This window comes from Nasonia vitripennis (assembly GCF_009193385.2).
Source record: "Nasonia vitripennis strain AsymCx chromosome 4 unlocalized genomic scaffold, Nvit_psr_1.1 chr4_random0007, whole genome shotgun sequence".
NCBI lineage: Eukaryota > Metazoa > Arthropoda > Insecta > Hymenoptera > Pteromalidae > Nasonia > Nasonia vitripennis.
In genome coordinates, this window is record NW_022279643.1 from 2,292,649 (window position 1) to 2,319,687 (window position 27,039).

General features: G+C 36.3%; 2 protein-coding genes across 16 annotated transcripts in view; both read left to right on the plus strand.

The window, feature by feature from the left end:
- Positions 1-27,039, plus strand: part of LOC100119385 (echinoderm microtubule-associated protein-like 2) — an 804,666-nt gene that overhangs the window by 109,373 nt on the left and 668,254 nt on the right. For all 15 annotated transcript variants that reach the window (XM_031930031.2, XM_031930040.2, XM_031930035.2 and 12 more), the window contains one exon: positions 3,456-3,597. In XM_031930031.2, coding sequence (XP_031785891.1) covers positions 3,456-3,597 — 142 coding nt within the window. The remainder of the gene's footprint in view (positions 1-3,455; positions 3,598-27,039) is intronic.
- Positions 21,902-26,891, plus strand: LOC116417331 (RNA-binding protein with serine-rich domain 1-B-like). Its single transcript, XM_031930043.2, has 3 exons — positions 21,902-23,377; positions 23,463-23,552; positions 23,640-26,891. The coding sequence occupies exons 1-3, from the start codon at positions 23,152-23,154 to the stop codon at positions 23,729-23,731; spliced, it is 408 nt and encodes a 135-aa protein (XP_031785903.1). The 5' UTR covers positions 21,902-23,151; the 3' UTR covers positions 23,732-26,891.

Genomic DNA, 27,039 nt, shown 5'->3' on the forward strand with positions numbered 1-27,039 from the left:
AATAAGTAAATAAGGGTATGGGAGAAGAGGATCGGGTTATATAAATTGTAAAGAGGTCCAGGTATCCCCTTGGACGAGGCCAAACGGCATCACATTCAAAGGGACAAACGCACGACAGGGCCGACATCATCAAAAGGGCCGAGACTGACGTGACTAAACGTCAACATCAAGGCCGACCATAAGGTCTGCGCGCGACCAATATATAAGCGCACGGCGATTTCAAAGAAGTAGTTACAAATTCACAGCTCTAGCGCACAGAGCTCCTGCGAATATTATTAAAACGCGAAACGCAATTGTAAACGCAAAGCGTGATTGTGCTCTGCATTAACAACGCGACATATTGTTAAATTAGTCTTAAAGAAATAAAATTCAAGTGTACTTAAATTAACAGCAAAGTGTCACCAATCAATTACCAGCTCCAATATTCCTGGCCAAGAAATATCTGTAGCAGCGGTTATCGAATGATATGCACTTGTATTAACAAATACATTTAAACTGTTTTCACAATAAGCAGGTGGCGACCGTACACCAAGTGGAACGAGTCCGGAGATTATCGAGCAACATACTACCTCGCATGGGAAGCAATAAAGATACATCGATAATCTCCTTACAAAATAAAGTTGGAGCCGAACTTGGAATGGCCGCCAATCACAACACTAGAGCTACAAAACGATCTTTACTTTCAGCAATACTTCTGTTTGCTTGGTACGTTTCCGGGAAAAGGCTAGGTACACAGGTACACCTGGAGAATTATTCAGCAAAATATAGTGTGACTGAACCATGAGCTCAAGCGAGAGAACATGTCTGACGACTTTAGAGGATCACAGGCTCTACGTATCTCCATCTGCTTCGTGGACTCGGCTTTCGTCTGCAACACAGCGATCCTATTCGTCAGGCTGTACTTAAGGGGGCACACCACCTTTGAAATTAAAATCAAAATTTTTCATTAAAAATTTACGACGAGTCTCGTCGACGGCTGAGCGGGCAGATCACCGGCGACCACAGACGAGATCAGAGCTATCGTTGACAGCCCAATAATCTTTGTTACTGGACCTCCTGCCTTGTTCACTTGTGCTCCCCGATCATCCGTGACAAGTATATTATTGATATTGAAAATACTTTCAATCTTCATTATTTTACTAACGCAGCACCCGTATAATATCAAATCATATTTTCATGAAAAAATTTAAACCTTAATATTTTAAATATCATAGGGTCCTCATAACCGCATAAAATCATGGATTTTCTCAAAATATTATGAACTTTAGTTAGCGAGTTATAAGGTTTAACAAAAATATGAATGTTCAGTCATACAGGGTACACTAGGTGAGAGATAAAAAAGTTTAATCCTAATATCTTTTAAACTAAACGGTTTCATAAGCTGCAAACCTAGCCAAGTTGATAAAAAGATCTATCTTTTCTCAAAATTTCGACTTAATTAAAGTCTTTTTATTCCCGTAATCGTACGACATCAAAAACTCATTTTTTGGATTTTGATTACCAGCTCAAAAACTAGTCGCCACAATGGCTTACAATTTTTACAGCAAACAGATATTATCGATTTTTATGGTCATACATTTTTTTAAAACGTTTGACAATTTTGTTTTGGAGATATTACTTTTGTTTTAAATCACCTTTTTCACGATAACAATTGAACGGAACGGTCAATCTGGAAAATCTTGCAAGCAAAAGTTGACAATTTAATGCTCTTTTAGAAACAGTATTGCTGAATTAATTGTATTAATCATATTATTAAAAAAGAAAATATATTTTTTGAAAAATCAAAAAATGGTCAAAATCATAAAAAAAAATTTCCCTAATTCAGAATTAGAAAATATATATGCATGTCAAATTCTATTGCGATCGGTAGCCTACTTCCAGAATTATGACGGTATACGTACATACACACACACACCCATCCGCACGTACATTTTCTAAAAACGTATGATTTGAACTCCAAACACCTCTAAATACGTTTTTATGACGTTTTAGCAAAACAGAAAATTTTACTATTAAAAAAATTTCTCTAGGAGGAATCAAAAAATTACTTATATTTTTACAGCGGAATATTTAGATTATCGTTCTTCGTTCTTTTATTATATGCCACAAAGCGCAATTTTTTGAAATTGTTTTAACTCAGAAAACTAGATGTCGAACCTTTCTAAAAATTGACATGATTGATGAAGGTATTCAAACTATACTTTACTTTAATTTTAAGTCATTTCATGGGGTAAATGCTGAGAAAAAATCAAAAATTGAAAAATTCGTTTTTCTGCGTGATGCGATAACTGGAGGAAAAGGGCAATAATCGAGTTCAAATTTTAGATCTAGGTAGCATTATATAGCACCATGATCCCTTTTTTTGAGCTGTTTAAAAAACCAAATCGTAGAATTTTCCGATTTTAAGGTTAGGAATCCGTTTTCTGTTGTTTTTTTTTTAATCGATGCGTCCTTCTTCATCTCTTAAGAACTCCATAAGTCTAAACTATGTTTCCAAGTGAGTCTCTGACAATTGCGAAAATATTGTTCAATTTTACCCCTGACCGAAAAATTCACCTTGTGCCCCTGATAAGCGGGTCGCAGAGAATGAGTTTTTCCGAAATTAGTTTTGCGGGGCGAAAGGACAATCAGCGGGACGAAAGTAAAAGTATCTAGACAAAATTAAATGTAGCGAGGCGAAAGTAAAATAATCGAAGGTGAAGGTAAGCTATAGCCGGTCAAAGATGAATTTATTTAAAAGACATTAAAATAATTTGATTTAATTCGTCCATTAAGTTGAATCTAATTGGCTTAATGGTATAAGTTTTCCTAATATATGCAAAGGCAATAAAAAATAAGTCATTCTAATTTTTTTTTAGGATTTTTCACGCGCATTTTATGTTTTGTAAAGTAGTATTTAAAAATCGTGCAGTGCTGCCATTTCAAAATTAGGATACGATGTTTCCGAAGACGCCGCTTCGATACAACGTTCTCAGAGTCTCTGCCACGATACGACGTTTCCGAAGACCCCGCCTCGATACGACTTTCTCGGAGTAGCCGCTATGATACGACGTTGTTGAAGCCGCTGACGCGATACGACGTTTCTGAAGTCGCCGCTGAGATACGGTCTTATTCCACTCAGCCATTAGGATAAAGAGGAGAAATCTTATCTTTGAATTATCGATTCCTTAGAGAGGAGAGAATTATTTTAGTAGGCTTATAAGGGGATAATAGCCCTACTTTTCTCAGCCAGTCAGTGTCAGCAAAGATGCTACACAGTTAAGTCGTAAATAAAGTTCTATATACAATACGAGAGCAAATCTGATGATTACCTTAGTCATTCACTGTCCTTCCTTTAAGCAGGCAGTAAATCTTTACTTTCTTATTGCATAATGTACTATTAAGAGTTATTTATTGAAGATTGTTACAATAAAGATTACGTCGCATGAAATTACTAGCCGCCTTTTTTATTACAGCTTCAAATTCATTAAAAGACATTCGTCCGTATAGAGACCGGCCAACTGGGCAATTTGCTCATGAAACGTTGCAAAACAAAATGACGTCCTCATCAGTTCAGCGACAACCAGTGAACAGTGTGCCATCTCAGCTTCCTTTAAGGTAAAAATTTAAATCATTTTTCTTTACGTCTAAGCAAGTTTCCTTACAGTTAATTTTGTCGTAGAAATGTTAGAAATATGTTTTAAGAGGTTTTTAACCAAAGAATAATATCGAGGGAGTATGACAATGTGTGGGCGTGAGAACATGTTCCATTGCACTCATTTTATTTTACAATCGCATAATTGTAAATATATGAAATAAAGTTTTTGGGGAATGACTTAATAGGTGTGTGTGTTTTCTAGAGTATAAGAATTGAATAGAATGTAAAATAGAATAGAATAGAATGTTTTTTTACTGTACAATATGTTGTAGCAAAAATGTTACAGCATTGAGAGTGTGAAATACAAAGTTTATTGTAATAAAAGAGCAAATAAGGATGAGGACATTAAAGTTCTATATATGACAGTGTGATATGAGGTGATTATGTTTTTTGAGGGTGTAAAAGTGTTGTCATGCTTTTAGTTTAAATATTGGAAGTAATGTAGTGTTATGTATATAGATAGTAGTGTGTTCTAGAAGTAGGCAGAACTAATGCGAAAAGAGTTCCTTAGCGTTTTTGGACTGGATGTCCAGTAGTGTCGCCTCACCCTTTAGAGGGCGTAGTGCGACGTGGAAGTTAAACAAGGCAATGAGATAAAAGAGAACTGTTGTAGAGAACGGCGGCGCTGCGAGAGAGAGAGAGAGAGAGAGAGAGAGAGAGCAACTCGGCACTGAAGCAAACTAGCCTTTCAAAAAAAAAAAATAAAAAAAATTCTTTTCAATAAATTTTTTTTTTTAATTTATTTAAACCAATAGTTTTTGAACAAATAACCGCAAACCTTATTTTCTGTTACAAGGCAGTTACAAGATAGTTAAATAGACGCTTTTTATAAGCAATTTAATCGGCATTTTTTGACCACTTTTAAGATTTCTAGCCCCAAACTGCCCAGAAAATGGAAAACGATTCTGTTTAAAATCCTTTTTCACCCTGGATAATATCACAAATGCCCTCTTCGCTCGGATCCCACCTGGATTATCTATGGCACTAGGCGTTCGCCTACAAGCGCAAGAGTCTCGCGACTCTTTGTTCACTGAGTGAATTGTCGGAGGCTTTGCTCGGCTGCACAGAGGAAATTCTTGGTATTTTTAGATAAAATTCTGCCTAAAACTCATTTCTTAATCAAATAAAATGATTTTTTTTAAAATACATGTGAAGAACTCTACTCTACCGTACAACTTCGAATATTAGCTATTGGGTTGACCTAACCTAACAGCAGTTTGCACAACACTGGGACTAATAATCACGCGAAAAACACACAAAAAAAGTTTTGATTTCGCGACCAAAAAAGTATTCCTGTTATTTTGGGGTCGCTGAATCCGAATCTGGGGTCCGTTTGATCCTAGCAATGCGGATCGAAGGCATTACACGATAAAACTGAGAAAACATGTCCGATTGGCCGAAAACATTTTGTCTACTTCTTTTTGTGGTCGCTGAATACATGTAATATTCGTCATTTCATATTCACATAGTTTTAAAAAAAGATGATATTTGCACAAATAATTATTTTCAGCGTACCTTTTATCTGGACCGAATCTAAAGATCACCTCTGATGATGTATGTAAAATATATATATATATATATATATATATATATATATATATGTGTGTGTGTGTGTGTGTGTGTGTGTGTGTGTGTGTGACGCGTATGATTAATAACATAATTTAGATAAAAAATACGAATAAACTGTAACGGTTTAACTTTCCCAAAGAGATTGGCTAGTCAGTCGGTTCCAGGATCAGGATAGGGAAAAGGAGCAAAAAAGAGTCTGTTTTTATATTCTCAACAATAACAAAATATATTTCTTAGTTAAACATTAGCATTTGGAATCAGTTGTTAAATCCCGGCTAAAACAGAAATCAATTATGCGTCTTGTTAAAAATACTTCGCCTTTACAAGTGAAATATTTCGGTTCGTCTACCAAATCGTCACGTGGGCTCACGAGACGATTTCGTCGGCGTAGGTTATCTCTCGCTTTTCCTTGTAGTAACGTGTGCGCATGATACTACCCGGACTGGAGCTCGAGTAGAACTGCCCGTTGCACCGCGCGATCCGCCTTATAAAGGCGCGCGGCGCGGATGTGTATAGGTGCGTTCACGGCGCACCGCACTCACTGGCGCGTCGTCGCTGAGTCGCTCGCCGGCTGCCGCGCTCCGTGCTCGTGTGGATTCGCCTTTCGTTCGTTGCGCGCGCTCGCTCGCTGCGCATGCCGCGTCTATTGCGGCCGCCTTCACTCGTATTTACATGTGCGAGACTAGTGTCTCGTCACAAAACATATTTGCAATATTTTTCCAAGAAGATTATTATTTATAGTGTGACGTCCTGCGACGTATTGTATTTAAGCAATATCAACGGAAGCCGAAAACGGACGACTCAAATTAATAAGTAGATCAGCGAGGTTAATGAGTATCCCCTGTATACGCCGAGCCACCAGTTGTAATTATACACTCGATCTGGACTCTTGTACGACGCTCCTACCCGTCGACAAGAGTTATCCGGGCTTAAGTCGCGATCCCGATACTTATAGAACTTTATCTTCAATAAATCGTGAAAGTAAATCAACTACAAGTGTTTTTCTATTGAATATATCCATCCTGTATAAGCCTGACTACAGCACAGCAGCAGAGTTTCCAGCCCAAGCAGTTAAACCCAAGTAAGTAAAATTCAATAATTAATTATTATAGGTCGGAATTGCGACTTAACAATAACATCCTACATATGTGTATATATATATATATATATATATATATGTGCGCGCGTGTGTGTGTGTGTGTGTATATAGCTGATTTATGTGAAATGTTTCATGACCCGGTCACTTTTTGTAAACCATTTTTTATTAAAAAAGTTAACTCAATCCAATTTTTTATTTATTTTTTTGCGGTAGTATAATATATTCATATTTTTGCCACATATCAATCATGAAATAATTGTCATTCTGGAATGATTCACTAGTTCTGGTAAATTTTTACAAAATTGCTCATTTTATTGTTTTAATATAGTGTAGATTTTTTAGCAATGTCTTTTATTAGGTCTGAGAGGGCATGTTTATGGTACATTTTAAGCCCGGGTAAAGTAAAGAAGACGGTCCAGATCTTTCACAAAGCCGTAGCAAGTGATTAAAAACACTTATTTATATAGTAAAATGTCATGAATTTTGGTCAGCGATTTTGTATGGTATATATATGATATTTTTCAGTAGAAATAGCGTATATTGTAAATATTTTCAATAAATATTTTGTATGTTTAATTTACTTGAAAAGAAAAAATCAGACGAATACTTTTTGTTTTTTTTGCAGGATTTAACCCAGGCTGAACCCCTTAAGCTTTTTGTCTCAAATTTTTTATGACTGAAAAGTTTGTGTTGTGTGGGGTGTGTGTATATATTCGTCCCTTATTTCTGGAATATGAAAATACTGAAAGTGCCCATTGAATTTCGGAAATATATGTCAAAACAGTAAAAAAAACTGTTGGCAACCTTCTGTGGATCTAAAAATGCCGCCAAACACATTAAAGTTTTAAAAATTGATTTATTTGTAGATGTGGGTATTTTATCCTGCGCTAAGGCGTCTAAATGGTGTAAGTTTTTCTCGTTTTATGTGATTATAGACGTTTAATTTGCATATTATCTTTAATTCAAGCTGTAATAAACCTTTCTTGGTCTCATAGCAGCCGACAGATGCGCGAATATACTAGGAAAAACGTCATCACGATTCATTATGTGCATGCTTTTTTTAACATTTTAAACAATATTATTACTTAACTCTTAAAGCACCTAGATAATAATTTTAAAACGATGATTGTTTGGCTTGCAGGCATCCTTAAGAGGTAGTCGGAAGAGCAGCCGAGCGGTGCCGCCGCAACGTCCAAGTGGATACGGGATTTTGAGGTTATGGTGTTTTGGGGTTTTGGGGTCATGGGGTTTTGTGGTTATACGGTTTCGGGATTTCAGTGTTATGGGGAAAAATAAATTTATTCCTTCAAATGAGTTAAGGTATTCATACATTCATTTTTAATAAATGATCCAAATGTAAAAATTGGACGAAAATTGTAATGCCCGCCATATGTTTCGGGCAAAAAAGCAAGTTATATGTCGTGTTACCAACATTTTATAAAATGTAAAATGCTTTCTACTAAAATAAAAAAGTTTATAAATATATACATAACTTTTTACCAAAAATACACGATTTATCATATTTAAGTCAATTTTCTTGAAAACTGAAGAAGCTCAGATATCTTTTCTTGATAAATGTAAGTTCAGTAGACAAAAATTTGCAAGTCAAATAGTTTTTTTACCAAAAAATATTATAAATATTGAAAAAGGAAAAGATTTTATCGCTAAAATCGCAAAATGGGCCTTCAAACTATACTCTAACCAAATTTCATCCAATTCCATTCACTCAATCGTGAGATATTAGATTTTAATACAAAAAAAAATGTTTTTTTTCACATCGTGCGTCACTTGGACGTTGCGGCGGCACCGCTCGGCTGCTCCTCCGACCACCTCTTAAGGATGCCTGCAAGCCAAACAATCATCGTTTTAAAATTATATAAAATTTCGTTCAAAAGGTAAACTTGTCATTGCGTTATTACATTTAAAATATTACATTTTGTAATAAAGATGGCCGCGGCATGATTATTTTACGATCGCATGGTCTCGGTTAGTAATTTAAAGTTTTTGTGAAATATACTAATTCCTTACGTTTCTAACAAAGTTCCCAAGTTCCGTTATTATTTCAGTGAGGGGGGTAAATTAATCGTTTTACGAAAAAGTCATTAAATATTTTATGATGACGTAGAAATTGACATATGCAATGCTGCGTCGTCTGCTCTGACGTTGATACAGCGTTGCCAGTAAAATAGAAATCTTTTTGTGCTCCAAAGTCCTCTTAAGGGCCATAAAGATGCGCAATCAGGGAGCGCGCAAATGTATCATCGTAAGAGAGTTAGAAATACCAGTGTCCACGTTGCGTGGCTGGCTAGATGTTAATGAAAAGACCAATAGTGAGTCACAGGGACAAAAGCAAAGTCGCAAGGAGTCTGAGAAAGTTGAGGAGCCTAAAAACAGCAGGCTTCGAGTAGAGCCCTGACAAGCAAAGAAACGACAACAGGTAAAAAGCGTAGCCAGTAAAAGGGTCGATGAAAATTTGGCGCTCGACCGAGCAGCCGAAGGTAATCGTTCCTGAAATACACGCCTCAAAAATCGAGCCAATCATCGAAACAGTCGACCAAGATACGGTTCTCAGTTGGCTGGGCGTTTATGCACCCAATAATGTACCGCTTAGCAAACCTAGAGGGCGAACTAGAAATGCAACAGCAGAGTTTAGAAATGCTAAATAAACCTTCATTATTTAAAGACTTTTAACACGTGCGTTAGTTGGTAATTGAAATCGCGAATTCACGTAACTTTCTATTCTATTTTAATGCTATTTTTTCAAGTAAATCATTTTATATATAAATATCGAGCTGTTCAAACTTGTTAAAAAAAAATAATTATTTAATAAATAAATAATTAAATAAATAACAAAAAAACACCGAAATAGTCATCGGCATTGCGTTACTGCGAATAATATATTGTGACGTTTGCCGTATAGAGAAGAAAAAAAAAGTAAATTCACAACGGTATATAGTAATTTTACTATTTTGCGCGCTGTAATTTTACAACGGCGGTAGTATTTTCACACTGAACGCGAGAATCTGACCCCTGTAAAATTACTACGCTAAGAGTAATAAACTAATCCGACCTACGCAGGGCGGAGCAATTTTACATAGCTGAGAGTAGTAAAATTGCTAAAAAAATCACTTTTTGTAACACATGCACGATTTTCGCGTTTTTGACCTTAAATTAGGGACTAAAGTATTTGTTTTCCGACCGGCGGGCGAAAAAATGCAGCAATTTCGAGTAGCGGGCGTATAAGTACTTTTTCGATACACTGTGCGTAAATCTCAAAAAATAACGTTCGATACACGTGCGAAAAGTTGATTCTACACTCGTGTAGAATAAACTTTTGAGCACTTATATCGACATATACTATTGCGCCCGTTACTAAAAATCAGTACATGCGTCACAAAAAATATGGTGTGCACCAAGGGCTAAGCGGGCTTTTTGGCCTCGTGTGGTTGCAGTACTCGTCTGCGGCTCGGGCTAACTCGCCTTGACTTGTACTGCAAACTCCACACACGGCCACAAAAAGCCCACTTTACGCCTTTGGTACACAATATACTATTTTACAGTGTAGGTTACTATAGGGAGACTTGTTTGACATTTTCGTTCACGCTTTAAAATACGCTGTTTTTAGGTGTGTTTATATCGTCGATCCTTTTCTATAAAAATTTACCGATTTTTGCGAAACTGTCCCTAATGAACATTTTTAAATATTCACAATTTACAACTTTTTACCAAATTTAAAATTGTTTTCACAATTACAATAATTTTTTACAAACATATTTTTAAATTATTCTCTTTTTTTAGAAACCTTCTAAAATTTCCGAATTCTTTGTATACTTTGAGGTTTTTCTGTCTTTGTTCAAGGTTTTCATGAACTTAACCAAGAAAATAACCAAATAAAAACGTAAAATATTCACATTTTAAGTAATGTAAAGTCGATAGTTGTGCTACTCTTGACCGCACTTCTGAACTGTGCTACTCTTCGCGGCAAATCGTGAGTTGTGCTAGTTTTCATTTGAAAATTTGAACTGTGCTAGGCTTCGTACGGAGCGACAATATTACGTATGCACCATGTCTATGTGACTTAACAAACACAGGCTCACGGACAAGAGCATGCCAGTGCGATATACATACATTAACTGGGTTCAAAACGGACCTGGCGCCCAAAAAATACTGGCTTATTCTGCATGTTAAAAGGATAAAAAAATGGTATCTATAATTTTGTTGTAAACCTAATAGTTTTTAAATAAAAAATAACTTAATATTGATAAAATCAAGTTTATTTATATTTTTAATTCAAAAACTATTAGGTTTTTTTATCCATTTCACATGCAGGATCAGCCAGTATTTTTTTTATTCACTTATGTCTTTTAACAACAAAGTTTAAATTTTGACCAAATTGCCGAGTGATATGTGTCATAATACATTAAAAAGTTATAATTTTACTATATTTAATAATATAATATCCAAAGTTCGAGTACTCAATTTTATCGAGTACTCGACTCGAACTTGAAAACAAAACTCGGCTTAACCCGACTCGAGTTTTTCGGGGACTCGCACACCCTTATTCCACACCCTGTCTGGCTAGGCCGGCGACATGGCGCCGAGACGTCGCCGATAGGTGGCCGAGAAAGTGTGATTTCGGCTTACCTGCAGCTACTGCACTGCAACGCAATTCTTGGAAATGCAGCAATTACGTAATCAAATTTTCGCGAAGGAAGGGTTTCAAGGTTATTTTGCTACCTGCATAAACTTATGAAATCGAAAGGATATAATTTTTATATTTTATATTTATTCATGTTTTAATAATTATTTCGTATGATTGCTTAAATTTATACAAAGTAATCTACTCGCACAATTCTGGAGTAGTGAGATCAATCTTAAAAATATTACAATAATATTATAAAACTCGGTTATAACGTCGTTGAATCATACTTGTAACAAAATTTGTAAACGCATCGTAGCGATAAGCAATGGACATATTACATAATAAAGCTGTATACGACTGTCGCAATTTCTCAAAAATATTCAATAAAAGTAAAAAAACGCTGGAATTACTCGTTTACACTTGCACGTTATTGAAATAAAAAAGTTTTCACTCGTTGCGCATTGACAAAACAAAATAGTCTAAATGCCGATATTTCTTAAATATTATCACACTAGTTCGCAACACGCTATGAAGCGAGCGAGCTTATTTTATGGGCACTCGGGGTGAGCAGTGCAGTTCATGTCGCCTCATGTCGTTAATGTCGTAGAACTTCAAGTTAAACTTTACGTTGCACCCGCGGCATCGTACAATGTCTCGAAGCTGATGGCGTCTCAGATGCTTGAAGTATAACGAATAATGGAAGAACTTCTTGTTCAGGCAGTATTCGCAATCGTAGACTTTCGGCCTGACGAAACCGGCCTCATCAATCTGCTGTTGGTAGTTGCTGTTCCTTGCAGCCCTCGATCTCGTCAGGTCCAAACCAGTCATATAATTTATGAGGTTGGCACTCTCGTTGAGGTCCCTCGGTTAATGCATTAATATGCCATAAAAGTGCATTTTAAAATAATTGGGAATTTTAGAGACAATCATATACTCTTTTTTTAATTAATGAATGATTTTTTTTACCTAAAAATTCATCTATTTTGACCTATTGTACTAAAAAACGTGAATCCGGGACTTAAAATTATCATAAATCACGGACCTCTAATTTGATTAGCTTCGAATATTATATTCTAATAATACGGCACTATATAAACAAGAACACATGTTATTTTAAAGTATTCTAACCTACAGGAATTTTAAATCTGAGAAGTTTCATTCTGTAGCATGAAAGATTTCAAAGTTAACACACATAAAATTGTTGACAAAATAAAATATTATTATTCTCACCACATATAACGTACATAAATTGTGATATATATATATATATAATTATGTAACCTAGACTATTACATTACATGTTAACGCTAAAGTATTTACACTTTATATAGTAACAATTAGCAACGAAATAATAACTATGTGATATAAGTACCACTTACCATTACTTTATATAGATAATATCAGATAATAGAAAATATTAGGATATAACAAAAAATACTAATAGTCAAAATTATATAAATTTTTCTGTCATTCTTTGCAATTATTTGTTTTTTTTTTATATTTTCTAAAAGAATTTTGTTTTTGTTTAATTTCTTAATTATTATTGATTATTATTAATTTATATTTAATTTTTATTTGGAAATGGATATAGTGATAAGTGATCTTATTTGCTATTATTTTTAATTATTTGTCATTATTTTTTCAAATGTTATCGTAGTGTACAGAGTATATGGAGTTCATGCTCAATTTTCTAAAATGATTTTTCTCTTTGTAATATTTAATATTGTCATGTTTTGATCATTTAAATATTAATAATGTACATAAAAATATATTATATAATATTTATATTATTTTTATATGCATTCATAATAATTTCATATTTATCGAAAATTGACATTATTTAAATATAACAAAAAGAATAATCATTTTAAAAATTGCGCATAAAATCTATATACTCTATGCACTACTTTAACAGAAGACGTTGTTTCCCATAACTAATTAAAGAATATATATTTATGTAAATCGAAGTTTTGAAAATCAAGCAAATGTTATTTTTCACAAGATGTTGTTTTTTACAAAGTATTATTGTTTACAAAGTGTAATTTTTATAAACTGTAATTAAATAAAATAAGATCACAGTTTCATCACAGCATAAATTCCGACAAATTAATGCATCTTTCCAAAAATATATTATGTTGTTTTTTTTTTTATTAAAATTAGGTGCAAAATTATGAGAATAAATCGTGAGTGATATCATATAATTACTTTTACACAAAAAAAGACAAAAACGAAGAAATGACAAAATTTCTATTTTAAAAAAGATACGCAAATTTAAAAATTTATCTTAAAAATTTTTCCTCTTAGAAGGCTAGAATCAATTTTTTTTCGGCATACCCCCTGTATATGTTAAATTTATTGAAGATCCATCATTTACAAAATCTTATATCGTAATAATTCATAAGATGGGCGGACGAAAAAGAAACAAGAAAAGTCAGAAGAGGTTCCAATGGTGGAAGATATACTATAATATCAGATTACTCTATATCTACTAAATATAGACGAGCAAGAGAGGTATGTGGCTTCGCCCACAATGATGTTGAAATTTTAGAAATAGCGTTAAGTCTTGCAAAAAAATTCACCGTAGATGATACTGATTTATCCAATGGAACGCAAAATGAGAATAATCAACAGTGTGAGTCAAATATATTGAAACATACAGCAGATTCAGCTGCAGCATTTTATTTAGAGCAAAGCTTGAATAAAAATTCTTACATAAGTTTATCTAAAGATTGTAAAATGAGAAATGCTCCCATTTATCCCTGCTATTCAGGAATTTCCAAAGCTTTGTCCGAATGTCTACCAAATGGTGACGATATTTCCGAGGTACAGATTGTGGTATCCATGCAGGAGATGTTAAATAAAACTAGTGAGCGACTTTGCAATGCAGTTGCTTTGGATTGGAGTGTCAACGACTTGATTGATTTAACGCTTTCTGTAACTGTAGGGTTCGATAGTTCTTCAGGCCATAAAAATGTACATAAAAAATGTAAGGATGCTGTAAATGAAAGCGAAGCTTCGGAGCAGTCCCTCTTCGTTACAAGCTTCATTATCATTAAAATAAGCTCTAATAAGTCTGATGGAAAATCATGGATCAATCCAATTCCTCAAAGTGTAAGGCTTTGTCGACTATTAAGGATCGCATTCGAAAAAGAAACAGATGATTCGACCATACGTGAATACAATCGATTAGAAAATGAAATACAGAATCTCAGTTCTTATAAATTTAGTCTGCCCAATGGAAAAAACATTTGCGTTTCTTATGAAGTTACACAAACTCTTTTTGATGGCAAATGTTTAAATGTAATAGTGGGAAATAGAGCAACCAGTAGATGTCCAATTTGTAAGATAACGTCTCATCAGTTTGGAGAATTTGGCAATAATTTCACTCCTGTTGTTGAATCACTGAAGTATGGTTTGGGATTATTGCACGCGGAAATTAATACATTTGAGCATCTCCTAAACATTTCTTATAGAATGCCATTCAAAACGTGGGATATTCGAGAACCGCTAAAAGGTGCGTCTATAATAATTATGTGCATGAGGTTTTCCCCGTCAACACGATCAACGTTGATTCAATGCTGATTTCAATATTGATTTCAGTCTGAAATCAGCGTTGGTTCAGTATTGAATCCACGTTGAATCAACATTGAATTTGTCCGAAAACGAAACGTGGATTCAGCATTGATTTCAGACTGAATTCAGTGCTGGATTTCAGGGTTCAATCAGAGTTGAAATAAATAATTGTAAAAAAAATATCGCTAAAACCTGGGCTCGAACCCGAGACCTTTTGAATAGTAGACGAATGACTTGACCACTTAGCCATTTCGACACTTACATTTATATCTCATAATGTAACATAAACGGAATCCTATAGAGAATAACCGAAAATTAACCTACTCTATCATGATTTTTATAATAATACTGGACTGGACCCTCAACTGGACATCTCTTTGCTCTCGGGAAGGTACCCAGCTTCGAGACTAATTGCCACCTATAGGTTTCCGTGTATGTTACATTATGAGATATACATTGCTAGTGTCGAAATGGCTTAGTGGTCAAGTTGTTCGCCTACTAATCAAGTCTTGGGTTCGAGCCCACGTCTTGGCATTTTTTTTTACAATTTTATTTTAACCCTGATTGAACTTTGAAATCTAGCACTGAATTCAGTCTGAAGTCAACGCTGAATCCACGTTGCGTTTTCGGACAAATTCAACGTTGATTCAACGTGGATTCAAAATTGAATCAACGCTGATTTCAGACTGAAATCAATATTGAAATCAGCATTGAATCAACGTTGATCGTTTTGACGGGGTTATTTAGAGCCTTAAGCTACTACCTCATTAATTAATAAATGCTATTAATGTTTTTTATTAATTTATACATTCTACGATTTTCAGAGCGACATCAAATTCGAAAAAGAGATGTGCAGAAAAAAGTTTTCATTGATTTCGGAGTTAGAGTGGACCAAGTATTACAAGGCCATGGAACAACAAATACTGGAAATATAGCTCGTAGATGTTTTGAAGATCCGAAAAAATGTGCAAGGTCATTGGAAATTAATGAAGATTTGGTTCAAAATATTGTAACTATATTAACTTTATTTAAATGCAAAAAGGAGCTTAAATTAGACGAGTTAGAAAGGTTCTGTATAAATACATATCAACTGTACTACAATACGTATCCATGGTGTCGAATGAATCCAATGCTTGATAAAATTTTAATGCATGGGTGTCAAATTGTCAGGCAATTTCCTATGCCTTTAGCATACTATGCCGAAGATGCTAATGAGTCTTGGCATAAGTTTTATCGCAGAAATATGACAGAACACTCCAGACAGACAAGTAGATTAGTACGAATTACGGATGTATTTAACAGAGCAGTGCATATGGGTGACCCAAAACTATCTTGGATGTTCATAGGCAATCAAATAAAATCAGCTAAGAAGCACATATTCTTTCAAAATGCACAGGCATTGAACTATATAAAAGAAACGTAAGTTTATTTACGAATTTAATTTTGTCATGAGCTCAGAATTATGATTTCATCCTCAATCTATTTTATAAGCATATTATGAACGAAGAAGAGTGGGAAGAAGAAAACCAGAACACAAATGATGATGAAAGTAATATAACTTATGATAATTATGATGAAGAATCTATAATGTAATTATTATGAAATAATAGAAGGTTATCATATTGGATATGGAATATGAATGGCATAATTGGAAATGGAATACTTATATCACAGAGTTATTATTTCGTTGCTAATTGTTACTATATAACGTGTAAATACTATAGCGTTAACATGTAATGTAATAGTCTAGGTTACATAATTATATATATATATATATATATATATATATATATAACAATTTATGTACGTTATATGTGGTGAGAATAATAATATTTTATTTTGTCAACAATTTTATGTGTGTTAACTTTGAAATCTTTCATGCTACAGAATGAAACTTCTCAGATTTAAAATTCCTGTAGGTTAGAATACTTTAAAATAACATGTGTTCTTGTTTATATAGTGCCGTATTATTAGAATATAATATTCGAAGCTAATCAAATTAGAGGTCCGTGATTTATGATAATTTTAAGTCCCGGATTCACGTTTCTTAGTACAATAGGTCGAAATAGATGAATTTTTAGGTAAAAAAATCATTCATTAATTAAAAAAATAGTATATGATCGTCTCAAAAATTCCCAATTATTTTAAAATGTATTTTTATGGCATATTAATGCATTAACAAGTAGCTAAAATATCGTTTTCTTAAAATTTCGTACTTTTCATAGGTGCCCCGGCTCGACATCATCAGAAAACAATATTCTGATATTTTTCCCTATATCTGAGAAGTACAACCTTCATTGTAAAAGAAATAAATTAGGTCCCTAGCACTTTCCTGAGAGGCGCAATTTGATTTCGACAATACTTTTCCTGAAATCGCCCATAGTGCGCCGATCCTCAAGCTGGTCATTCCCCTCTCTTCACTCTGCATCGGCCTCTGCGGATTCGCTGGTGTGGATGGTCGTGCCGGTGATCTCACCACCTTGGCGAAGGTTAGTCGTGACGATGGTCCGCTGGACGCTGATATGGCGGAGTAGTGACGTGTTTGACACGGGTCTAGAAGTTTATCACTGCTGCTGGAGGTACCTGCGCGGCTGCTGGAAGTGCCGGCGCTGCTGGAATGTCGGCTGCCTCCAGTTAGGCCGGCTTAAGCGACGACGTATAGATGGTTTTGGCCACGCCGTTGATGTCAATGACATACGGCTGCTCGCTCAGCCGGCGAAGCACCCTGCGTGGCCCCGTATAGGGCGGTTGCAGCGTTGTCCGTACCGTGGCCACCCTTCTGAACACGTAAGCGCAGGTGCGCAAATCACCATGGAAAAATGGTGTTCGAGGTGGAAGGTGCCTGGCGCCTGGGACAGCGCGGAGCCTGTTCATCAAGGCTCGTATTTCGGAGACAAAGGCAGAGTGGTGCCAAAGAGCATCCTCGGCCGGCGATGCTTGCAGATCTTCCTTGAAAGTCGTCCTCAGGCCGAGCAAGACAGTTGGAAGAACTTGCGGCCAGGGCGTTGGACCGTAACACATGAGTGCGGCTTTTAGCGTGCGATACATCCTCTCAACGAGTCTATTGGCTTGCGGATGGCACTGCCCCCCCCCCCTTGGTCCGCCGTGATGGTAAGCGGCGGGCCGAACAAGCTGATCCAATGATCCACAAAGGCTCGTGCGACTGTTTCTGCCTGTTGATCTGGCAATGCGATGGCGTGAGGCCACCTGGAAAACCTGTTGACGATGGTGAGGCAGTACTGGTAACCCGAGCACGACAGGAGCTTGATGAGGTTCAGGTGGAGATGGTCGAAACGCGCATCCGGAGCCGCAAAGTCGCCTAGAGCTGCTTGGTTGTGCCGGTGGACCTTAGAGTGTGGGTAGGGGAGGAAGGCGCGTGTCCAGCGGGCGATGTCCTTTCATATGCTCGGCCAGAAGTACTTCTGGGTGAAGGTATTTGTCGTTGTGCGGATGCCTGGATACGAGAGGCCGTGCGAAGCCTTAAAGACGGTTTTTCTGCGCTCTCGTGGGACGTAGGGCCGTATGGTGTTGCCGTCGACTGCGCAGTAAAGCGAGGAGCCTTCGATGTTGAGCGGCTGCAACTTAGAGTCCTGAGCGTCGAGCAGGTGCGGCAGGTTTGCGTCGTTACGCTGGTCTTTAGCGAGAATCGTGAGGTCCATGCATGCTTGATTGCCTCGACTCTGGAGAAGGCATCTGTAACGGTGTTGTCGAGGCCTTTGACGTACGCGAGCGTGATTTAGAACTGCAGCAGATAGTCGAGCTGTCGTGATTGGCGAGGCGACGCTTTCTCTGGAGGCTGCTGCGCTGCGAGTGACAATGGCATGTGATCTGTCAGCAGCGTAAACGGGCGCCCCTTGAGGATGCTGCTGAAATGTTTGACCGAAGCGAAGGCGGCAAGAAGCGTCCTATCATAGGTGCTATAACGCCTCTCGGTGTCCGAGAGCTTTCTGGCGCGATTCGCTCTTGATAAAAGGTCTTCTTCAAGTCTATGACTTAGAAGGTATCGCCACGAAGTTCAAGTAACATGTCCTCGATGACTGGGAGAGGATATCTATCTGGCACAGTGCGGCTTTTGAGTTGCCTGTAATCGCCAGTAATACGATACAAGCCGTCAGCCTTTTTGACTAGCCGTAACGAACTCGCCCAACTCGGCCAAGCCCTGAGTGCGCAAAAGAAACAAGCGAGTCGGCTTGTTGTTGTCGGCGCGGGCCTGTCCTCTAATTCGAAGAACGGGCTAGCTAACCCTCAACGTCGGTGCGAGAATGAGCCACGTTGGCGCGAGAGCGAGCCTCGTGAGCGCGCGTGCTAATTGGTCCTCCGCATGTCACGAGCTGATGAGCGGGCGCCGATGCGTGGCACGTTATCCGCGCGGACTGAGAGCCAATCAGGTGGAGTCATCAGGAGCCTCGATCGAAGGGAGTAAGAGAGGGAGCCGATTGTGTGAGTCGACAGACAGACAGACAGACAGACAGAGCTTTATTCGCCTTCACGGCCAAATAGTAAGTTAGAAAATAAAATGAAGAAAAAATATTACACAAGATTCGTCATCACAGTAAAACTAAGTTAAGTTACGGCCTAAGGACCATAGTCTGACTAGAATAAAATGGCCTCAAAGTAGAGCCTTCTCGAATCGGTGCGAACCATTCAAGACGCCGCCTATAGAGACTGATGTGTTCATCCCTTCTAACCCCGAAGGTGAATCTCACACATAAATTGCTCAGTCTCTGTAACCGTATTCGCTGTTCGTTCGACGCGTCCAGAATGGTCACAACACAGTAGTCGATGTGTGGTTGTATCCGTGACTTAACCAGCCTTCTGCGGAGAATCTCAGTGGTGCAGCCCCTAATAAACCGCAGGCTATACAGGGCTTTGTTGACTTTCTTCGTGATAGTACCACCCGCGGTTTCCAAGTAAGTTTGCTATCCAATACAACACCGAGACTTACGACCGTATCACTCAATGGGACGATCACTCCGTCCGTCAACGAAACACCAGGCAAGTTCCATGATTTAATATCATTAACGTTTTTAATGGAACCGAAGAATATGGACTTTTTGCCAGAGTTGAGTCGCAGACCGGATCTCTCCGCCCAGCGAGAAACCAGCCGTGCCGCTTCTGCTAGTCGAGCCACGCCGTCCAGGAAATTATCTTTGTTGGTGTGTAGATAAATCTGGAGATCGTCCGCGTAAAAAGATATTTAATTGCGGTGCCGTCGAGTATTGTTTGAAGGTCATTGACGTAGAGACTGAATAGCAGGGGTCCCAGGACCAGAGATTAGTAGAGAGATTGCCGATGACGTTTTAAAATGGCGTGCTGAATTCGATCATGACACCACCATGCGGTGCGTACTCGAACTATACGCATCTAGCAAAAATCTCCCACTCTCGCGTCTGCGCACTCGACAGCTGCAGTCTCGCGCGCTGATTGGGCCACCGAGCTCGCGCGCTGTTCAAAAAGAGATGAGGGGAAGAGCTTTTTGGGAGCCGATAATACGCAAAGCTAGGCTTCCAATCTTGTGCAGGGATTTTTTTTTATTCATAATATTATTTTTCATTAAGTGTAATAAAGTACATGTAACCTCAATATAGATATTGTTTAATGATTTTTATTCTTATAATGAAACACTCTAAAAGCCAAAGTTGAAAATCTGTAAGTGGAAAGTTAAAAACGTACATTTTTAACTTTATAAAAGATTGAAGTGCACCTATATTAGTCCTTAAAAACTGTGCGATGTTCGGAAAAGTTTAAAATGATTATTTAACATTGTTGTGGGTTGCGCCAAACGATTATTTCGTCCTCTTAAATATTATTATGGGTTGAAAAAAATTAGGTAATAAACCAGGTTGAAAAGGATTAGGTAATAAACCAGGCTGAGTATAGATTATTCAGGCATATTATTATGCTAATAAGAATGTTAAAATAACAAAATAAACGAATGTAAAAAAATTGTAATTATTTAAAGTAGTCATGATTAAACCTAAACGAAGAAGTTAAGCTTAAGCTTAAACAAAAATAAATCAAACTAACAAGCCACCCCACCCTCTCGATAAACATATGCTACTTTCGATTATTTGACTTCAACGACATTCGTAGCGGCGCAGTCAACGTCGTGTCTCGGTATTCTTATGCACTCGAGTTCAAGTCCGAGACCCGGCAAATTTTTATTAACTTTCTACTTGCTTATAAAAATATATAATATGTGATAATAACCAATATATTATTATTTTATATTTTAATTATCTCGTTCATATGATATCGGTTTCATAAGTACATGTAAAACCAAAAATAATTTAATGTTTATTCATACAATTTTGGAGTTTAATTTTTGCTGTTTTTCTAGTAAACAATGAAAAAGTTAACAATCGTACTTATATTCATTGCACCCCCCTTCCATACTATACTTATCTAAATCAAAAAATAATTGCTGAAGCAAAATGTCATATTGCATTGTTATTTTATTAAATTTTATCGTTTTACTTATTAATTCTGAATAATATATATTAATTATTAATTATAGAATTTTATTAATTCTGGTACTTATATATTGCAGGTCCCTGGTGTACTTTAATATAATATATATTCCTTATTTTTTCATATTATATAAATTTTATAAGCAAGTAGAAAAAAAAGAAAAAAATTTGCCAGGTATCGAACTTGAATTCGAGTGCATAAGAATACTGAGCCACGACGTTGATTGCGTTGCCACGAACGTTTTTGGAGTCATTCAGTTAAAAATAACATATTTTTATCGAGAAGATAGTATGGTTTGTTCGTTTAATTCAGTTATGTTTAAGCTTAAGCTTCATTTATTTAGCAATTTTAACAACATTTGCCATTGCTAACGAAAATTTTTTAATTTTTCGGGTTATATTTATGAAGACGACCTCTTCTGTGCCCAGCTTCGACTCCTCTCTGTATATCAGAAAATTCTATTTTTTTCACAACAAATGGGTGTAGTATTTATTACAAATTCAGGTAACGTAAAAAATTATGAATTACATGCATCCTTTTTATGATAATTTATTTATCAGGTCATTTAATTTTCTTATAATATACATATATATATATATATATATATATGCGATTCTTCAAAATTTCATAATGATTCATTGTAGAATTTCAGTAATTATCGGAATCTCCGATATCCTAATATATACGCAGTAAAGAAAATATAACAAAAAGAATATAAAACAACAATCTATTATTAAGTCGACAAATCTACCAGTATATTATATATGTATGTTATATCTTGTACAATAAATTATTGATTATTTTTTAACAAATATAAATAATAATACATTTTCATAAATATTTATACATACAAATTATTTGTTCTAAATGGCATTCTATATTTCAAATGAATATTTGTGAAAAATTATTTATATTCATAAATGCATTTGTGGGAGGATAAACTAATATTTATTCATTCAGTAGTAGATAGGCATACCAAAACATAGGCATACTAAAACACCCCCTCTCCTCTCAGAGTGTTTTGGTACCCGATGGAAGAGGAGGGATCCCCTCTCTCTCTCTCCAAGATACTAAAACACCCTCTCTCCTCTCAGAGTGTTTTAGTACCCGATGAGAGAGTGGGAGAGTATCCCCAGTCTACCCCCGTATGTATTTTTTTGAAAGCCTATAGTGTTCTTTCAATCCCTTCCCTTGCATGAGCGATTTAAAGCTTTCTCACCGCCTACAAATGCTATTGGCTGCTTGTGGGACCACCCCTAATTTTAAGTCCCAATTAGCTTTCCCAGAAAAGCTAGTCAGTTTTCCTTCCAGAGATCCGCTTTTAGCGATTGATAAGTGGCGTAGAGACAATGGTCACAAAAATGCACTCAGACCGATAGGCCTGCAGAGAGCCCGAAGATGAACATGAGCTGATAGGACTAGAGAACGACAAACAATACATAGTGATTGACGAGTAACCTAGAGGCATGCACCAAGACCGATGGGTCTCGTGATAGTCATTTTTGGCAGGAGATCCCTTATTTTGTTGCGCTACCTGCAGAGAGCGCGGAGATTAACACGTCGTACTGACTTTGACGAGTTTCCTAGAGGCCTGCAGGAAATCCCCAAAAAGATGCAGAGGCACCGATAAGTTTTATGAAGATACCCCTCCCTTTTTTTCGTTTCGCTAGCAGTGGACGAAAATGCGTGAGTGTCGCAGATACCTGCAGAGATGAACGTTGTAAAGGCTTTTAGCGTTTGACGAATGGCCGAAGAGGGCCTGAAATACACGCGCGGACGGCCGGGTCTTATGATAGTCATTTTTGGCAGGAGATCCCTTATTTTGTTGCGCTACCTGCAGAGAGCGCGGAGATTAACACGTCGTACTGACTTTGACGAGTTTCCTAGAGGCCTGCAGGAAATCCCCAAAAAAGATGCAGAGGCACCGATAAGTTTTATGAAGATACCCCTCCCTTTTTTTTCGTTTCGCTAGCTGTGGACGAAAATGCGTGAGTGCCGGCAGCTGACCCGCCTCGACGATCCCCACTGGCTGACCCGCCGCATCGATCGCCGACAGCTGTCCCGCCTCATTGATCTCCGGCGGCTGACCTGCCTCAACGATCCCCGGCGGCTGACCCGCCGCAGCGATCCCCAGCTGCTAACTCGTCTGGACGATCCGCAATGACTGAGCAGCCTCGGCGATCACCTACGGCTGAGCAGCCTCGGCAATCCTCGGCGACCCGAAGACGGTCTCGCTCGAGCTCGAGCTCGAGTTCGAGCTCCAGTTCGAGCTCCAGTTCAAGCGGAACATCATACAGTTGCGCATCGTGCAAATCCGTTAAAAGTATACGCGATCTCAAGCGGATTCCTAAAATTACATCCTCGAATATGAAGAGAAAAGCAAATGGTAAAAATATTAAATTTATTCTAAAAATGATATAACTTTATTTTAAATAAAATAATAAAACCAATTTGATTTCTTATTTTTACAGAACAAGAAGGCAACGAGCAGAAGAAGAAGAAGGCAGGAGAGAGAGAGAGAGAGACGTCACCAAAACCAGGAACATCTACAATGACTTCAGGTAAAAATGCTTTAACAGTAAATTAGTTTTATTTTGTATTATTTTTTATACAATAAATTTATTTTTTTGTTCGTTTAATTTTTTTAGAGGTTACGAGACCAGTACCGAGACGTGGTATTTTACAATTGAAAAGGACAGACAGTCAACAGCAGCAGCAACATCAGCAACATCAGCAATAGCAGCAACAGCAGCAGCAACAACAGCAACAGCAGCTGCAACCACAGCCGCAGCAACAACAGCAACAGCGACCACAGCAATAACAACGCAATTTACCGAGGATTATAGATGATGAGATAATAATAGATCATGTAAACGTAAATAAAATTTACAAAAATTATAAAAAAAATAAATTTAAAGAACTGTGAACACCTCACCATTAATTAAAACTTTGAATTCCGGAAAATTTCCGCCAGCGCTGACCGTTGGTTAACTGAAGCTGATGCGCATGCGCGTCAGCTCCGGTTAACTTACGACGGACACTGGCGGGAGTTTTCCCAAATTCAAAGTTTTATTTAACGATAGGTGTACGAAATTTTCAGAAAAGTTGAAAAAAATTGTAAAATATTTAAGAAAAATTAGGTATGATTTTTAAATTGAATTACTCTGCTCTTTGTCTTCGTTTTAGTCTAAGTAAATAAATAAACTAATCTGATAAATTGACTACGTGTGAATAAGAGGTGATGACAAATTTCAATCCCTTTTCAAATTAATAATAAAAGTTTTCATATTTTTTTATAATAAAAAATAACAACTGTGTACAAAATTTTAATTTTTCTAAAAAAAATAATTTTATTCAATAATTTGTTTCATAGTACATTTCAATAATTATCAACTTCGTCTTGGCTAAATTTTTCAGACAAATAATTTAATAACCATGCTCTTATTGAAAGAGCATTATGGACGGCACATGATGGTTTTCTTCTAATAGAAAGATGATGGTGCAAGCAAAAGTAATTTTTATTACTTTTTATGTTCTCGAGCGGAGGGCATCCAAGATCTTCGACATTACATATTAGACTGAAAAAAAAATAATGTGGATAAATTGAAGTATTAAAAGCATGAAAAAAAAAGAATTGAAGGAATGTATAAATACTTACGTATTCGGTAAATAATTTTTCAACCACAGTGCTTTCTGTTCTCCCTTAACGAATATCTTTTTAACATCTCGTGTAATGATTTGTAAGACATGTTGAAGTCGATGGTATGGAATGTCACCAGAATTCCATTCAATTCCATGGTGACTTTTTTCTAGCCAATGTATCATACATTTTTCTTCCTCGGTAAGTTCTTCCCACGGCATTGGAGACTTGAAGAGGTAAGCAGTTGGTAAAGCTGTTTTTCTTATTTTGAGAAAACTAATTTCCTTGAAAATGAAAGTATCCGCAGCAATTCTTTGAAATCCTTGTATGTCAACAATATAAACATTTTCTTCGGATATTTCAGTATGGTATTTTGAAACATCTTTTTGTATTCATACATTGCAGTCATCTTGCAGCTTAGTAGAGTTAGTTCTATAAGACGAATTTATTGTAAATGAACAGATGAATTTTGTCATCCTGCTTATATAAGAAGAAACTCCACCTTGGTTGTCACACAATTGGTTGTCAAAAAGAAGCATAGAGCAACAGCTTTTCAATGTCGAAGATGACCACTTCTCATTGGAGCAAAGATAGAAAATCCATTCCTTCCCAAGACAATATCCCTTCTCCTTGTCAAACTTCCTATTCATTGGTAGTTTCTAAAATTTTCCTCCTTTTCTTTCGTGGTCTCGTCTATATATAGCAAGAAATTTTACTGTGAGGAGCAGACTTAGTCTACAACAGTACACGAAACTAGTTCTTTATACAATTCTGTTTTGTGAGTGTTAAGTGAAAAAGTAAATATGGCTTCATTTCAACTTTTTGAACGCCTTGTTGAAGTAGTGCGTGATACTTTGCGAAATATACATGAAATGAGCAATAATGATATTCATTATTGGCTGGACATGTGCAATTCCACAATAAAGGAATTGAACGAAAAAATCGACAAAGCTAATCTTGCAAGAGGAGAAAAGCAGAAATATCAAACTTGTATGACACATATTTCATGTGTGCAAGTTCAACTCCAACAACATCTTCAGCAAGGAGGTGGTCTACAATCGGAAGAAACTGAAGCTAGAGTTGAGTGGCGAGATGTAGCATCAGCGTTTCAAAATCGAATTAGAACAGGTGTAGTTGTAAACATAAAGCATGTAGAATTTCTAAGTTTTTTTAACGATGCGCAAAAGCTCTTCAAGGTTAAAGTAGAAGATTGCTTGAAGGAATATAACGTTGTAAAAATAAATTATGACTTTATCGCAGAATTTTCTATGCAAAAAAAGGTGAGGAAACGACAGACATTAAATATTTTACAAGTGAAAGTGTTACAGCATTCATGTCAACGAATTTGGAAGAATGGTTCAAGGATCATATCAAAGAACCTATTCTCACCCAGCTTGAAGAATTCCAGGAGAAAGATTCTGGCTGGACTCTGACGAGTATTATCAGTTTGTGTATCAATATGAAAAAATATTCTCCAATCAAGGGGAGTTCCTTCATTCCACTTCCAAACTTTATAGAAAAGAAAAAGGCATGTGTTAATGTTCGTAATAATGATAATCATTGTTTCAAGTATGCTATACTTTCAGCATTGCATCCTAGTGAAACTAATCCCAATAGAGTTAATCAATATCGTTTGTTTGAGAACGAGCTGAACTTTGGTGATATAGAATTTCCAGTGAAACTCAAAGATGTTCCGAAATTCGAAAAATTAAATGATATTTCAATAAATGTATACATATTAAAAAAGTACAATGCAAAGTTCGAAGTATCGCCATGCCATATTACAAAAGAAAAGAAAGAAAAACATGTTAATCTACTCCTCATTCAAGATTTTTACATAGATGAAAATGAAGAAAATAATCATGACGATGGCGGAAGCTTGCCTAAATACCACTACGTTTGGATTAAATATCTGTCTCGACTTTTAGCACTCAATTAATTAAATCATGTAAAATCATACCACTGCGAAAGGTGTTTACAAAAATTTTACTGTGAAGAAAGGTTAGAAATGCACGAAAATGATTGCAAAAATTTAAATAAATGTCGAATTAATTTGACCGACTTTAAGAATAACATTCTTAAATTTGAAGATTACAATAAAAGTGAAAAAGTTCCTTTTGTTATTTATGCAGATTTTGAATGTTTGTTAAAGCCTACTGAAAATGAAAATGCTTTTCAGCTTCATGAAGCATATAGCATAGGCTATTATATAAAGTGCAGCTTCGATGACAGTTTATCTGTTTATAAATCATAAAGACAAGAAAATGAAGATGAAGAGACACCGGCAAAATGTTTTGTTCGAGAACTGAAAGGAATTAGTGAAAAGATTGATCTACTCTAAAAAAATCCAAAACCAATGAGACTTACAGATCTAGAAGAATTATCTTTTCGGACGTCATCTGTTTGCC

Bases quoted from the DNA above. Each gene is read 5' to 3' on its own strand.
- LOC116417331 (XM_031930043.2), top strand. From the start codon at position 23,152: ATGACTGAGCAGCCTCGGCGATCACCTACGGCTGAGCAGCCTCGGCAA. The intron at 23,378-23,462 runs GTAAAAATATTA...TTATTTTTACAG, and splicing joins TATGAAGAGAAAAGCAAATG to AACAAGAAGGCAACGAGCAG. The intron at 23,553-23,639 runs GTAAAAATGCTT...TAATTTTTTTAG, and splicing joins AACATCTACAATGACTTCAG to AGGTTACGAGACCAGTACCG.